Source organism: Cebidichthys violaceus, unplaced genomic scaffold, assembly GCF_023349555.1.
Source record: "Cebidichthys violaceus isolate CVI_PGR_0920_01 unplaced genomic scaffold, fCebVio1.0.p SCAF_124, whole genome shotgun sequence".
Taxonomy (NCBI): Eukaryota; Metazoa; Chordata; class Actinopteri; order Perciformes; family Stichaeidae; genus Cebidichthys; species Cebidichthys violaceus.
Window position 1 is genome coordinate 1 of NW_027176290.1, and position 15,000 is coordinate 15,000.

Genomic DNA, 15,000 nt, shown 5'->3' on the forward strand with positions numbered 1-15,000 from the left:
TGATTCAGTCCCTGATAATAAAAGTATCTGCTGCTGACCTTGATGTCATCAGGCCAGCCGTCCTCCTGCTTCTTCCCTTTGACCCTGTGCTGGATCAGCTCCAGCGTTTCCTCCCTGGTGGGGCCCTGACCCTTCATCTCTCCTGCTGCGTCGTGGGCGCCTTGGTCCAGCGTGGAGCCGAAGCTCTTGGGTAAGGTGTTGCTCCGAGGACGAGTCTGGGGGCCGAGCTCGCTCTCTGCACGGTGTTTGGCATCTGGGGAAGGAGGAAGACAGTGATGAGGGAGGAGGAGGAGGAGGAGGAGGAAGAGGAGGAGGAGAGAAACAAACGGGGAGGAGATAGAGAGGGTAGAGTACGGAAGAAGGAACCAGGACAAGAACGGGGAGAAAAACACAAATCTTCAGACGGCACATAAAGCATTTTTTTTTTTTTTCACTGGATGATCAGACATGCAGGAGTCTGACTGACAGCTGCGGTGGTTAAAGTCAGCCAGCCACAGCATGAGGAGAAAGACAGACAGACACACACACACACACACACACACACACACACACACACACACACAACTGGAACAAAAACAACAACAACACACAAACACCGACCCCAGTCAAAACCCAAACACAACAAGCAAAAACATCTTCCTGAACATTTGTCTAACAGCGGCACAAAAAAATAGAAAATAAAGACTTTCAAAAGAGTCGTCTGGTGGTTATAGACTGAATATTATCTCAAGATAATATTTACCAGAGTGTCAACTTGTCCTGTGCACAAGCATATGAATACAGTAATAGCAAAACTAAACAAAATATCTTAAATATCAGTCAGCGAATTGTCAACTCTAAACACCCCAATTATAAAAGTAAAAGAAGAAAATAAAAAAACTCCGTCCTCTTTTGAGAGACGCCTCGTTAAAACGTCTCGCCCCAACATTGCGGCTTCAACAGGAAGTACACCAAAAAACAAAAAGAAGCAAGACGCTCTCACAATGCCGCCTCATTGTGACTGTCAGCTAGTGTATGCGATGTCTACTTACTGAGGGGTTGGTACTTACTGAGGTGATACGGTCTAGAGCTCAGGCCTGAGGGAGGGGTGGAGCGGGGGGGTGGAGTGTGTGATGGGGGGGGGGGGGGAGCAGGAGAGAGGGGAGGAGGGGGGGGGGGGGGGGGGGGGGGGGGGGCGTGGGGGGGGGGGGGGGGGGGGGGGGGGGGGGGGGGGGGGGGGGGGGTGGGGGGGGGAGAGAGGAGGAGGGGGGGGGGCGGGGGAGGAGGGAGCGTGGTGGCGTCTGTATGAATGGAGCAAAGCCTGGTGCCTCAGCGTGCTTCTGGGTAAAAGGGGTGCTGGCGTCCTGGTTGGCCGATCAGTCAATCAATCAATCAATCGGTCGGTTGCGGCGATAGGAGGAGGAGGAGGAGGAGGAGGAGAGGGAGGAAAGTGGAGAGCGGGTGCTCGCGTTATTGTTGTTTTTCAATTTTGATTTGAAACAGAGAGAGAGAGAGAGAGAAATGTTTTTTTCGGCCACTGCGTTCTCCGACAAGGAGAGCCGTCACCTCACATAGAGAGGGTGGACCAGTGTCATGGGGTGTGTTCAGTTCGGTGAAACGATGCACAAGAAAACTATTCGTAAATGTCAGACGTGTCATATTTTACACTCTGTGCTTCAAGGAACACCGAGTTTATCGAAAGACAAACACGTCCAGCCTAAAATCTGATCAAAAAGTCCATTTTTTTTCCCCCCTAGATATTTGCAAATATGCATCTGTTTATGCATAAGTTAAAAAAAAAAAGTCTTATCCATCGTTTCACCTCACTGAATTCACTGCAGAGGTAAATGAATGTGGGTTCACAAGGACGCATCAGCACATTGGAGGGGTGGGAGCCACGCATGTGAGAGCCACGTCAACCCCCCCGGCATGTGTCTGCATGTGTTGATGTTAGACCAGCACGCATGCAATGTGGTTACAATGGTCAGAGGTTAGGAGTGGGGAGGGTCAAGCTGTCCAGCACGGGACAGGATGGCACGCAGACACTCTAACCCGACACACACACACACACACACACACACACACACCACACACACGCGCCGCGCGCGCGCGCGCCGCGCACACACACACACACACACACACACACATACACACCAAATGCACGTTCAGGGGAAAACGAGCGAGTTGTTCTACCTTTAATCTGCCGGCGGATCTTGGTGAGGTCGGTCATCCATTTGAGGACTTTGGGGTTAGCTGCCTTGTCTCCGTGAGAGGGCTGCAGAGAGGAGGAGGAGGAGGAGGAGGGAGAGAGTTAGTGCTTCACTGGAACGCTCAGGACAAGAGAGGAGGAGGAGAAGGGACAGGGAGAGAAAGACTGAGAGGAGTCAGGGCGAGTTAAAGGAGGGAGGAGGAGGAGCAGGAGGATGACGGTCTAAGGACTGAAATGAGCTTTTTCGGTTTGCTTCTTAGCACTTTACAAAAAGAATAGCTGAGTCATATTCAAAAATCTGTACCCGTGTACCTTATAGTTCCTTTCCTTCTCAAATTGCTCTTCAAACTGCTTGATTTTCTTCTTCAGGTGCTGGAGTTTCTTGGTGAGTTGATGGGTCACTGAATCGCCTCCTCGCATCGCCTCTTTGGAGCCAAACGATGCTCGCCGTGGCCTGGAGTGACAGAGGAGACGTGAAGAAGATCAAAACGCAATCCCGGGTTTCACACAGAGGCTAGTTAGCCGCGAGTGAGCCGCCATCGTACCTCTGTGCTTTGGTGGGTGAGGTGGCGTCCGGGTCTTGCTGCAGGAACCGCTGGGCGCCGTGCGCTCCGAAGTCGAGAAAGCGCCGCGCCAGGAGGTGAGGGTGGGCGCGGGAGGAGGAGGGGGAGGCTTCCTGCCCTCCCTCCCCCACGTCCTCCTCGCCGTCCTCCTCCAGCAGCAGCGGAGGGAGGGTAACCATGCGGGCCGGCCAGCGGGGAGAGCTGAGCCTCGCCGCTCTCGCTGTCGTCCTGCCAGGATTTGAACGCGGGGACGGGGTCTGGAGAGAGAGGGGGGGGGGGGACAGAAGCAAAGAGTCAGAGAAAAGACAAATGTAATAATTAACGCTAACAAGTGTACAACAACGTCAATAACACGCACACGAAAGCTGCGCGGGACAATTAATAAAACACATTCATTTTCTTCTTCGCTGCCCTGCTGAGTCACTCTTTGTCTGGTTAATGGTGTCTTGACTGTCAGCGCTATGCTAATGAGCTGACAGTCAAGAGGGGGGGGGGGGATGAGGAGAAGGAGGACTCAAGGCGATAACGAGACAAGAGGTAAGAAAGTGAGTCAGGGGGGAATAAGTGTTTTTCAGAGAGGAAAGGTGTCCGGATCAATCCGCCAAGTGACCCTGTCGCAAAGAGGTAAGAGCAAAGATGAGAGGGAGGAAAAAGAGTCCACCGGCTTCGTTAGAGGAGTGTTTCACATGCGAGGATCTACTTACGATCAGTATCACACAAGCAAATCGAAATATATTATATATATAATAATATATTAATAAAGTTTAAAGTCCAAACCAGCGGGCAACCACCATAAAAAAATGAAGGGTGCTCTGATCACTCAGTCTTCATGAAGGCCGATCAGAAGAGTCAAGTCGGAGGAGTAACCGGTGAACAGGCTTCACCTGAGATGTGTCTCAGGTGAAGCCTGTTCACCGCGGGATTGTTACGCCGTTATTCCGCCTTAAACAATCAAAAGAAGGGTTTAAATAGACCCCTGATCAAAGCATCCTTCTGCAAAAAAAAATCAAAAATCAAAAGGCGAGCGGATGAAAGGACAGCAGGTGGGCTGGTGGATGGGGAGACATTAAACTACTCACCGTGGCCTTCTCTTTGCAGATGCATACATGAGAAGTCTATGGGAGGGAGGTGGAGATGGGAGGGGGGTGACGCTGTTCGGATGGAAGGAGGACAAGAGGGAGGAAGGAGAGAAGAAGACGAAGAAGAAGAAGGGAGAGAGAGAGACAGCAGAGACGAGGAGCAGTGAGGTCAATCATGTCGTAACAACTTCGCTCTCCAACTTTCATTCAGTCAGTGACGTTGTACCGGAGGAATACTCCACGTTTAACAGATGAATAACAGAACTCACAAAGAACATCTTTCAACTAATTGAGCGAATTTGGTGGAATCGTAAAGATTTTTGGTAAACGCAGACATGAATTTTAATCTTTAGATATGTTTAATTCTGTGATGCCCTGGAGAACATTTTGGAAGATTTTCTAAGATTAAATATACAAATTATACAGAGCTTTTTAAAAAGACAATAACAATAATGTATATAACTGACTTTTAATCTTAAATGATTAACGAATATGGCAGAATAACTGCATTTTCGCCCTCGTGGGACTTCTCACTTTCAGTATTTGGTCGACCCATAAATAAATGAATCACATTGAACCGTGGGAAGGGTCTGTTCTACTGAGCATCTTTTACTCCTGTCGTCCAATGATCTCCTACCTTCCCATTGGCTGTCGGGGAAGAGTTGGAGGTGGGGGTTGTGGCCGGAGTTAGCTTGGCATGGCGACAGGTGGTTCCTGTTGGTCTTGCTGGTGTTGGCATTCTGGTCACAGCGGCATGAGTCCGAATCCTGGAGGAGGAGAGAGAGAGAGAGAGAGAGAGAGAGAGAGAGAGAGAGAGAGAGAGAGAGAGAGAGAGAGAGAGAGAATAAAGCAACACATTCAAGATGACGGTACAAAAGTAGAGCGAAAGGAAGGACAGATACTGAAACATAAACTTTAAATAATATTATGCCTTTTCTGCTTGTGAATAAATCTAAAATAAATAAAATCAACACACACACACACACACACACACACACACACACACACACACACACACACACACACACACACACACACACACACACACACACTCCCACTTATTGCTACTTACACAGCTTATGGTGTCAGTCTGAGTCTGCTCCATGTTGTCACAGGGTTGATTGTCCTGCCTGGAATAATCAGAGACAGGAAACATGTGATCAACTTTAAAAAAATAAATATGACAATAAAAAAAAAAATTATTTTAGAAAATATCTAAAAATGTTTTGGATATTTTTTTGCTCATCTGATCTGTTGTTTATTGCTCTGTAAATAAATCTAGTGGCTGACCAGTCAGTGCAAGGACCTTGATAAATCTTTGGCTTTGAGCAAAATCAAAACCATTTTTGGACGCACTCTCTGCAGCACAATTTAATGATGATGGATTTGGAGATCCCAAAGTACTTTAGTCATAATCCTTCAACCCTATTTGCCGTAAGCCGAGGAGGAGTTAAAGCTTCAACTGTTGGAGAATCTCACATTTGTTACAACTGGAATCAATACCGCGTCTATCGATTGTTTTACCCTTTTCCTCTGAGTAGATGTGAAACAGCATTGACTGCCTCGACTACTAGATGTAGATGTGAAACAGCTGGCTGCCTCGACTACCTTTTTTTTTTTTTTTTTTACAATTTAACGTGGCGTGACACACCAACCACAGTACGTTGAGTGTGCTTGTTAACAATCAGAAGCTGGAGGCGTGATACAGTGTGTACAGTTATGTGAGAGAGAGAGACGAGAGAGAGAGAGAGAGAGAGAGAGAGAGAGAGAGAGAGAGAGAGATAATAAAAGTCTGTTTCAGCGTAAAAATGAGCTTCAGCAAAACCCAGCTCACCTGGCAGTGTTGATGTTGTTCTCCGCATCCAGGTCCATCCCCGAGCTCTCCTCCAGGGCGGCGCCAGAGTCAAATGAATCCTGGAGGGGGGGGGGGGGGAAGCAAGCAGCAAGAATTCACGATGAATTTCACCGTTTTTAATGAATGGAAGTTAGAAAGTTAGGAGCAGAGCAAGAGACGTGAAAAGCCATGAACATGTGCATTCTTACTTTTAGAAACCACATTTTATCACGTTTCACTTTCTTTTGAGTGTTCGGGGACACAGAGCTTTGAACTTTACACATTACCACTCATAAAGTTTACACCACATTTACCGAAGGAAACAACGAGGTCATTCTTTACATACAGTTCTACGAGTTAATGATTATCCGACTTATCTCTCTAACCCTTTAAAGTCAAAGCAAAACTCCAGAACCAAAGCGGTTTCATTGTGGTCATCGCGGCTTACGCCACGGCCGGATTTTCAGGCTCTAAACAATTCACGCCAAAGCGCTTTGTGTTGAATAGATGAGTTGTAGTGAAGAGCAGGATGATGACTCAATGAGTAAATGTGACCTGCTTGCGCAAAACGCACATGTGACATTAGTAGTACAACTACTATGCAAAGAGAGTAAATGTAAACACCCGCAGGCGTTGCTGTCGTTCTTTTTCACTTCGTCTATTTTAAAGACTTGGATTGTTGTTCAAAGAGGTGACAGGTTCCTCGTTAGTCCCGGGACGCATCTCGCTCTGTCTGCCATGTTCTCTGCTCCTCGTCTCTCTCCTGCCGTCTGGACACCAAAATGGTTCTTTGGCCACTGAGGCTTGAAAGGGGGGGGGGGGGGAATAATAGCATCGAGGTGGATTTGATTTCAGCGGTGACCAGGCTTACTAAAAACGTACGTGACTCTCGTGGAATCCCTGGCTTATAAAAAGAAGCTTTTCACCGCTCCTCTGTTAAAACTGTGATTCGGGCTTCGTGATGTCCCCCCCCCCCGTCTCTGTCTCTGTCTCTGTCCCTGTAAGTTTTAACAAAACACTGCCTCCGTGACTCAGCGCGTTCATTAATCTGTGCGTGCATTTGGAAAAAAAAAAACCACAGGTCCGTTCTCAGCTATTGTGGCCATCAGAACAGAACAAAGATGGACTGCGCTGATAATAATCAAACATTCAGCCTTGGGACGGACCGACAGACGGGAGACAGGAAGGAGGTTAGCTATGGGAAATATGCTGCCGGCCCACACAGCAACTGTGTGTCGTCTGTGAACGTTTATTGAGGGAAATTTCCACTGTGTGTGTGTGTGTGTGATGATTCTGTGCTCTTTCTCGAATGTGTGTGAGTGTGTGTGTGTTATTTATCAACAGTGTGCGTTTGCGCATGTCCAGGTACGTGTGTGTGTGTGTGTGTGTGTGTGTGTGTGTTTCTGTGTCTCCGACAAACCTGCGTGTCCTTCTGGCTTTGTTGTACGCTCTGCTCGGTCTGCGTGGGCGGGGTCTCCCCCTCTGCGTCGCAGGGGCTGTCCTCGGGGTCAGTTTGTCGCGCCTCGTCGTCATCACAACCCTGGTCTGCAGGCTCGCTGGGACTCACCCTGGAGAAGGACAAAAATAATAAATAAGGTCGTAAATAAGACCAACTGAAAACACTGTGCCTTTACGGGTGGTGCTAACCTATTTCAGCATGCAGCGTGAAATGCTGTGACATGTTGTTTTGTCTTAGAGGTGACTGACCACTGAACAGCTGCTCCTCTAAACATGTAGAGTTCGCTAATTGACATCGCAGCTGTCAACATGTTTACCGGTAACCCGAGCCGTCTCTCTGGCTCCCTGCCTTCGTACACAATGTTCACGATGGCAAATATGGTTCTCTAAAGTCATCCGGTGTAGCTCTGAGGAATCTGTGCAACGCGTGTTCCTACCAGCAGGTGCTCGGAGGGCAAAAAGCAGAGCACGACATGTTTTTGCCGTACGGAGCTCCGGTGTGAAAAATGTTCTGAAAGGCGACACGGCGTGTATTTCTGTTTGTGCGAATGGACTGTATAGGTGCGAATGCGTGCGAATGGACTCGCACCCTTGGCTGTCGTAGTTGGTGTCGATGGAGGTTTTCAGCTCGAAGAAGTGCTGCTCCACTGCGGCCCTGATGGTTCGCTGGATTATCCTGGAAAAAAAAACACACACAAAAAAAACAAACACACATTCATCAGGATTTATATTCACACTTTATTACTGCGCTGATGCATTGAGTTCAACTTAAAAATGGCATTTTGCTCACATGTGCTGCATCGTAGCCTCTGTTCAAACAAACAAACCGGCTGTCAGGTTAGCAGTTAGTTACTAATTAATTGCAGCCTGAGTTTAAAAGCGTGTTAAATATCGAGTAACAATGCAGCCCGTGTGTTTTCTCTCTCCGCTGGAGCGAGTTTAGCTCAGCTGTAATGAGTGTAAACCGTCACTGTGTCCCAGTGATAACATCTACACCAGATGAAAGCCAAAGGTTCACATGGGTTTACATAACCGCTGTGGATACGGATCCCGTGTTTTCTCTGTTTATTCAGCAGAGGCAGCCAATAAAGATGTTCCTCTTAAATCCACGTAAATTAAGTCTCCGACGCCAACTGTTCCTTTGGACTGCGTGTTTCAGGGTGGTTGATTCACGTCAGTTTAGTACTTATTCACTAACAGCTGTGATCACTAATGCTGCATAATGTCTTCAACCTGTGCAGGATGTGACATAATAAAAAAATATTTAAATATAATTCAGTTCTAAATTCAGAGAAAGAAAATGATAAAATATCTGCCATAAATAAATGAGACCTTCTGCAATAATTTGTCTTGTAAAATATATAAATAAATATGTTGCAAATTTTTGAATTGCCTCTACTTGACATGAATTTATGTGCTGTTTTCTTCAGTCAAAGGTGAATAACGACTCAAACATTGAGCCTAATAATCCCTGAGGTGGTTTCTTTTCCATTCTGCGATATTAAACATGTCCTTATTAAGTAAAAAAAAAAAAAAAGAAGAAGAAGAAAAACCCGGTGCAGTTATGAAAGGATTAATAATGCGGAGAGGAGAGAGGACGTTAGGGCCTATAAAAGGTAAGAACAGCAGTCACGCGCTGACATGTGACAGTTGATCCACGAGGCTCTACTGAGATTCTATTTGACTCAACCACACGTGTGTGATCGTAAAGTATCCCTCCCTTGATTACTCTGGCTTCTTGCACGCCGTTAACTTTTGTTTTCTTTTGAAGACGCCCCGGCTCTCCTCGCACTCCTCCTCCACACCACCTGCTGCTCCTGCTGCATCCGCCGCCATCGTTACATGCAGTGTTATTGATGCTCCCCCCCAAAAAGATGTTTTCTATTCTTTACATTTAGACCATCTAACATCTTTACTCTTTGTTCAAATCAAGGTCATATCATACAGTGTGTGTGTGTGTGTGTGTGTGTGTGTGTGTGTGTGTGTGTGTGTGTGTGTGTATACAACATATCTATACCAACAAAGCTACACAGTTTTATATGGAAGACTTGGAGGTGGAACATAACTGTGTTTGGGCTTTAAGTCCATTGCCATTTAAGGTAAAACTCATAAAAGGTGTTGGGCTGAGGTCAGATACATGTGTGTGTGTGTGTGTGTGTGTGTGTGTGTGTGTGTGTGTGTGTGTGTGTGGGAGTTGAGGATATATCAGCCAGAAACTACAAGCCCACTTTCGCCCTTCAGCAGCAACTCAAAACTCTAACTGTAGGAAGTTCTGCTAATATTAACCTTCACACACAAAACAGCTACTTCCACATATGCAGCAAAAGATGCTGTGCTTGCAGTCTTTCCCTTTCTCACACACACACACACACACACACACACACACACACACACACACACACACACACACACACACACACACACACACACACACGCGCGGTCAAGAGAAGCACTGTGAACACGTCCCGGTAGCGAGTTGAAGACGTAGATCACACTCAGAGACGACGCAAGACGGTCCGTGAAACCAAAAGCCCTTGAAGCGATCTAATGTGTGCCGGTAGCTTCTGTTCCCGCGTGACACCCAGAAGATAAGTCGAACTACCGGACAGGTTTTCCATGATTAGCATACTCGAATGTCAGCGTGTGTGTGTTCTTCATCATTGGCAGCTTTATTCCTAAAATGTTATGGTCAACAAGCACAGAGCAAACACACAGTTTCCGCGTGTTATTGCCGGGACACCTTTGTGCCCTCAAGCGTTCAGGTTCTCACAGTGAATGATTCTACTCTGAGCCCGATGTCACGCAGAGGCCTGACAGTCATGTGATTGCAGGGTTCACGTCCTCGCGGCTCTAAAAAAGCACAGAGCCGCACAAAAAAAAACGCTTCAGTTTTAGCTCCGTAATCAAAACACGAGGCTTTCCTCTTTCCTCCCTGTCGCTTCCTCGTCACGGCGCTTCTTCTTCTTCTTCTTGTTGTTTCATCTGCCTCTTGAGCAGATGGCCCTTTACTTCCTCTTAACACTTCAACCGACCCGGCTCTCTTACACCCCCCCCCCCCCCTGTTTACAGTTTTCCATCCTCCTCTTCATTACCTTTGCTTAAAGATTTATTTGTTTTTACAAGCAGGTGCACATAAAAGTTCCTTAGTGTTGCTGGAATTTTGTTTAGAGTATGTCTGTAGGTCGCTACAGGGTGTGTACATAAATAAGTGCCTATTTATGGTGTCGTGAGTGGATGAATTGCTGGTGAGTGTGTGTGTGAGTGTGTGTGAGTGTGTGTGTACTTACTCAGCAGAGTCGGCAGGCAGGATGGATATAGGGGAGAGATGGGAGCTGGAGAGAGAGAGAGAGAGAGAGAGAGAGAGAGAGAGAGAGAGAGAGAGGGGAAAAGGACAACACGGTTAGAACATCACTTACTCCTCGACTCCTTTCCCTTGCTGACATGAAATTACCTTGGAGGTGTCAGGAGATCAAGCGCTGAGTAACGAAAATCATCATAATGAGGTTATGTTCTCACTGCAGACGCGTCCTAATCTAAAATCCCCTGTGCCAAATGACAATCTCAAGAAATGCACCAGACACAGACACAGACACACACACACACACACACACACACACACACACACACACACACACACACACACACACACACACACACACACACACACACACACACACACACACACACCCCCTCACACACAGACACACCCTCAGACACAAACACACACACACACACACACATAGACAAAGTTTCGGTCACTGGCGCCACTCTGGGTGGGCAGATTGTTATTTAGGCTACAGAGCGCTGCTAAACCCTGCTGATCAGATAAAAGGGTGTGTGTGTGTGTGTGTGTGTGTGTGTCAAATCATATTTGTTCTTCGATGTTCCTCCATAAAAAAGGAAGTGTGTGTGTGTGTGTGTGTGTGTGTGTGTGTGTCATGAAACAGGGATCAGACGTGTGTTGATTCAGCAGCCTGCCGCTGGCCTCACAAACACACACAAACACACACAAACACACACAAACACACACTGACAGACACGCCAGGACTCCAGATTTATATAACACTCCTACAGACACACACACACACACACACACACACACACACACACACACACACACACACACACACACACAGCACAAGGTCATTCACATTATGCCCAAGTGCACGGGTACATCTCATATATATAGTGTGTGTGTGTGTGTGTGTGTGTGTGTGTGTGTGTGTGTGACAGTTAAACTCAACTCATAAAAACAGCAGCTGATGTTACGCAACCTTTATGTGTGGATGTATGTTGGTTCTTTAACACACACACACACACACACACACACACACACACACACAGTCTTAATGCAGAAAGAAGTCCTGAGGTAGATCGATATGGACTGAATTATTAATGGCAGATAGGAAACAATAATACCCTCCATCTTTATTTCTTTCTCCATACTTTCTTCTTATTCTTCCCTTCCTGCCTCTTTCTTTCTCTTCCTCACTTTCTCTCATTCCCACCCCATCATGCTTCATACAGAGAAACATCACGTCTTCTCTGTCCTTCGCTCCGTCCGTCCTTGTTCCTGGCTCTGAATGTAGCGAGCGTCTCACATTTGCCTTTCTGACACCGTAACCTTGATCGTGAATATGTGCGGAGATCAAACGGCGAGCCTGCCAAAAAACAAGCCCAACGAATGTGGGCGTTAGGAAGTAATGAGAGGGGGAAAACAGCCATTCATTTCTTTTTCTTGCCCTCCCAAGTCAACTGAATAAATACTCGGATAATATTAAACTAGGCTTCTCGCCTTTCTGAGTCCATAATTATCTGGACTCGGATCCTTTCGGTAACTCGCCTCCCTTTCTTCTCCTGTTAGTCAGCGTAGAGAACTGCCCTTTAAACAGGAAGGCTCTCTACAGCAGGCGACCGTTGCTTCGAAAGCGCCGATAACATCTGACAGCTCGGGCTCTCCTGCCGAGTTGTTCCCCGAGGGAGCGAGCCGGGCGGCTGCATCGCTAACAATAGACCCTCGACAGGCTCCTCCAGGACGTTACGTAATCTCCTACGTGAATTAAGCAGCGAAGATAATATCTGATCTTACACCATTTCGCCCCTGAAGGCTCGAACTAAAACTTGTTATTGCGGCCTTTAGGGTGTTTCCTGCCTCCTCCTCCTCCTCCTCCTCCTTCTCCTCCTCAAGCTCCTTGAGCTCCCAAAGCAGCAGCAAAGATAACATTTCTATCAGCGTCAGTCGAGCTCTAAAGGACTTTACATGACGCCCTTTATAGGGCCCTGGTCTTCAGAGAACGCCGTGAAGGGCAGCTAGGACTGAGTCTTCTAGGTCCCTGATGTAGTTGAAAGTGGTTTTGATTATGTCTCGAGGTGGAACGTTACAAATACGCTTCAAGCCCGAGAAGAGAACTAAATATCTCACAACATTTTGAATTTAAAACCAAATGCTACGCTATTTTGTTGACGTTGCCCTTTCAGCAAAATGCTCTGAGTGAATTTAAGTTCCCACAGTGAACAGTGTAATATGTCCCGGGCTCTTATTGTGAAAGGTAAGAAAGGAAGGCGCGAAGCTGCAATAGCGTCTTATTAGCCTGTTGATAAGTTACTCTTTAAAAGGGTTAATCAGGGTTCTTTAAGACGTTTTGTTTGTTTGTTGTTGATTTAATCCGTTAATTATTATTTAGCAAAAAATACTGATAAAAGCTGATCACGTCAATGAAGATTGGATTGCATATAGTGCAGCTAACACACATTTTAACAAATCAACAAGGTTTCTCCAAGACATAGGAAGGTTAATTATTCACTATATATATATATATATATATATATATATATATATATATATATATATTGTTGATATATAAGAGAATAAAGCACTAGCTGGTGAATAACAGGTCGGATTAGATCAGCTCCTGCTCTACGGACGACTGGATCGGAGACAGAAACGAAGACCTCAATAAGATCTTAAGGAGTCGCACCTTCAGCTCGCTGTTTGCTGGCAGCGACACCGTAAAACCTTTTAAAGGGATCCAAGCAGACAGACGAACACTTTGTCTTCGATAACGTCTATCGGCGGTCAGGTTGGCGGTGGAGTCACATGAATTCTTGCCAGATTCGCTGAGATCCCATCAGGTTAATCTGCGTGATCCCTGGTGTCAGATCACTGCTTTAGTGGGCAGCTGTACGTCGCCTGAGGGCTGAGGAATGCGCCTGTGATTTGATCTGAAGTAGCAGCATCTATCCATTCGCCTAACCTCTGTTTATTCTCATTAACATTAACAGTTAGCATGCTTTACTGGTAACGAAACCATGAGTGCATAACCAAACTGTGCTTTTTTTGTGTACTGCGCATAATACTAGACTTCATATGATAATGTTATCGAGCATTTTGCACCTCCAGAAGGCTAGTGACCTTCATACATAGTGCAGATAGCATCGTGGTTAGGCCTTGCCCTGCTGTTGATAAGCTGCAGCAAACGTTTTTTTATTTTTCCAAGGTTAGGTTCTTATTGTTCACTTTAGCGACGCTTGGTTCAAATCAGTCTCCGCTGCCTTTCAGTATTTGGCCGCGTTACTTTTCGTTGTTGTGTAAACAGCTGGCCGTAATGTACAGTATGTACTGTACACGATCACATATGTGAGCCGGGAGGTATCGGTGGCCTCACCTCAGCCGACCGAGTGACTCGACAACACAGACTCCTCAGCGTGACTGAGGTTCGTCCTGCTGGGTTAACTTAACAAAATAAAACAGGGACTTTGTGTGTTGTCAGGGCAAATGGCAGCGAGGAAAAGGGGGCTGATAAAGGGCGTCCTGGATTATTTACAGCATTACTCTGGCGGCTCGATATAAAGGAAACAAAGAGTCTGTCTGTGTGTGTGTGTGTGTGTGTGTGTGTGTGTGTGTGTAAGGTGTGTTCGAGGTGATTCCACAGAGGTGCTGTTGTCAGCGAGCCTTCTGCTCTGTTCTGGCTGGGAGGTCTTACAGAGTGCTGCAGTCTACGCATCCATACACACACACACACACACACACACACACACACACACACACACACACACACACACACACACACACACACACACACACATACATACAGTACATTCATACCACACGTGTATATATTGTATTTCAAGACGACATATTTCACTATGCCTCTTAAAGCGATCCCTTCACACACAGAATCCTGAGCATCATTAACAGCTCAGAAGAGCTTCACTCTCACAGAGCGACTCTCATTCATTCATTCATTTTCCCCCTAATTATTTAATGCGACGCGTCACCATTCACCCATTCACCCATTCATACTCTGACGGCAGGGGGGTACCACGCAAGGATTGCAACATAGCAGATAGCTTGGACTTGAAATGCTGTCGTCACTTCCTGAGGACGTTTATAACTTTATGTTAACAAACAACGTCCAAGTTTGTGTTATTACGGTTATTACGGTTTCTGGCGCCACATAAATGTCTTGTCTTTTGGAAAATCCAGATAAGAACCGCAACTAACGATTATTTTCATGATCCAATTCATTTGTGGGTTATTTTTTTAATTATTTATTTGGTCTGTGAAAAATTTCACAATTTCCAAAACATGAAGACATTGCCGTGGACTCTGAGAAATTGTTATTTTTTTAGACATTTATTAGACTAATTAAGAATATTGAGAAAATAATCGGCAATCAATAATGAAAAAATATAATTAGTTGCAGCCCTAAATAAATCCGTACACTTCTTAATAATGGACTTTTAAGGAGGAATTGTTTCTTAACATTTTTGGCAAATACTTTTCTGTAAACCAACAAATCAATCAGTTGACCGTTTCAACCAGAATGGAGATACTCCACTCCTCAAATTTACACATATCGACCAAATATTTAGTAA

General features: G+C 46.0%; 1 protein-coding gene across 1 annotated transcript in view; it reads right to left on the reverse strand.

Moving 5' to 3' along the window:
* Nucleotides 1–7: 7 nt before the first annotated feature.
* The window catches only part of LOC137869507 (protein FAM13B-like), a gene marked incomplete at its 3' end in the record, with an annotated part of 53,097 nt that continues 38,104 nt past the window's right edge, over nt 8–15,000 (reverse strand). The window contains 12 exon segments of the mRNA XM_068706918.1: nt 8–253; nt 2,173–2,254; nt 2,501–2,642; nt 2,734–2,936; nt 2,938–3,008; nt 3,831–3,902; nt 4,468–4,597; nt 4,903–4,960; nt 5,665–5,744; nt 7,085–7,232; nt 7,712–7,798; nt 10,410–10,454. Coding sequence (XP_068563019.1) covers nt 8–253; nt 2,173–2,254; nt 2,501–2,642; nt 2,734–2,936; nt 2,938–3,008; nt 3,831–3,902; nt 4,468–4,597; nt 4,903–4,960; nt 5,665–5,744; nt 7,085–7,232; nt 7,712–7,798; nt 10,410–10,454 — 1,364 coding nt within the window.